Here is a 1,477-nt window from a genome sequence, read left to right on the forward strand (position 1 = left end):
TCCTCCCAGCAAGCGCTTGACCCTGAACCTTGAGCCTGTCTCATGCTTCAGACCCCGGCCCTGCTCACAGCCTCCTGCGATGCCTGGACACCGCCGCAGGTACAGCCAGCTCTGAGCGCAGGCAGATGCACCTCAACGGCCCCACAGGGAGGAGGGGCGCGAGCTCTGGTCCCGTAGTGCCCTGGGACAGTGGAGCAGCTGGGTGTCCCCTCGGCTCCTCCCAGGGCAGACCCGATGTCTGCGTCCAGGCACAGCACCGTGGCACACGCTTAGGGTAAATGCTTAATATTACAAGCTCGCAAATAAAACCGTTAAGAACGCTCGTCACCCCGATACCCAAAACCCCATTAAATGTTCATTTCACGTTCAGCCTCTCACACCTATTTGGGGGTTGGATTTTTCCCCCGAAGGAGAACAAATGACCAATTATCAGCCACACACACACAGAATTTCACTTCTGGACTAATATCAGCTGTCCTCGTAGTAACAGCTTGTTCCCTCCAGCGAGGCGGGCAGGAAGGAGCGGTGCTGGCGTTTTGCTGTTACCAAAACAGCTCCGCTTCGTGCCAGCGTTTCACAGCCGTGGCTTTTCTCAGCAGCAGCAGGGCGAGAGCAAGAAACAACTCACACGGGCTGAATCCTCCGCTTCCCAGCTCCTCTCCATCAGCACTACGTACTTCCTAGCTTCCTCAGGTTCTGCCGCATCCGAACAACGCCGGAACCCATGGCGCAGCAGCGAGGTGTGACCGGGACCCGGACGCCGCTGCAGCCCTGCAGAGCTGGGGGAAGCCAACAGCTTCCTGCACCCATCCATCGGTGCCCAACCCTGTCCCCTTTCCTGCCCATCACCTCCGCAGCACAAACCACTTCCCCCAAGGAGCGGCGGCGCTGATACAACCTTTAAAGCTCCACGCCCGGGAGAGCGGCTGCCCATTGGTATCGCCACGTTCGGCTTCTCAGCGGAGCCCAAGCATTGATTTTGGATAATGGGGCTGGTTTCCTTCCCAACTGCTGCTGCAGGCAGGAGGTAAAGCTGCCCCGTGCTGCCTCCAGGACTGGCAGCACCTCCAACGTACCGGGAATTCTGCTTCTTGCGGATGATTAAAGAAAAAGGAGCAGCCTCCTGGCAGGAGCGGCACCGAGCACACCCGTCCTGCGTCCCACCTGCAGGGGAGCCAAAAGCGTTGTTCAAATCACGCAGCCCTGGGCAGCAGGAGGAGGCTCCTGGAACTGGAGTCAGCAAAGTCACCCCTGAACCACACGAGTTACTGCATCAGGCACCTTGAAATAACCTTTTCAAATCTCACTTAATCAGCCTGGTGGAATTGCATGATGCTGAGGCATGAGGAGGGACCATAAAACTCCCTGACCAGGGGGAAGACCAGGGCAGGGACATGCTGCTTCTCTGCTCCCGACCTGCTGAGACACGCTGCCAGCCCTCCACCGCGCATCCTCAGGAGGGCCGGGGGGCTTTTTC

General features: G+C 58.6%; 1 protein-coding gene across 1 annotated transcript in view; it reads right to left on the reverse strand.

The window, feature by feature from the left end:
- The window catches only part of SOCS7 (suppressor of cytokine signaling 7), a 14,323-nt gene extending 13,597 nt beyond the window's left edge, over positions 1–726 (reverse strand). The window contains 1 exon segment of the mRNA XM_010134337.1: positions 678–726. Coding sequence (XP_010132639.1) covers positions 678–726 — 49 coding nt within the window.
- Between the last annotated feature and the right edge of the window lie 751 nt (positions 727–1,477).

This window comes from Buceros rhinoceros, unplaced genomic scaffold (assembly GCF_000710305.1).
Source record: "Buceros rhinoceros silvestris isolate BGI_N320 unplaced genomic scaffold, ASM71030v1 scaffold29044, whole genome shotgun sequence".
Classification (NCBI taxonomy): Eukaryota; Metazoa; Chordata; class Aves; order Bucerotiformes; family Bucerotidae; genus Buceros; species Buceros rhinoceros.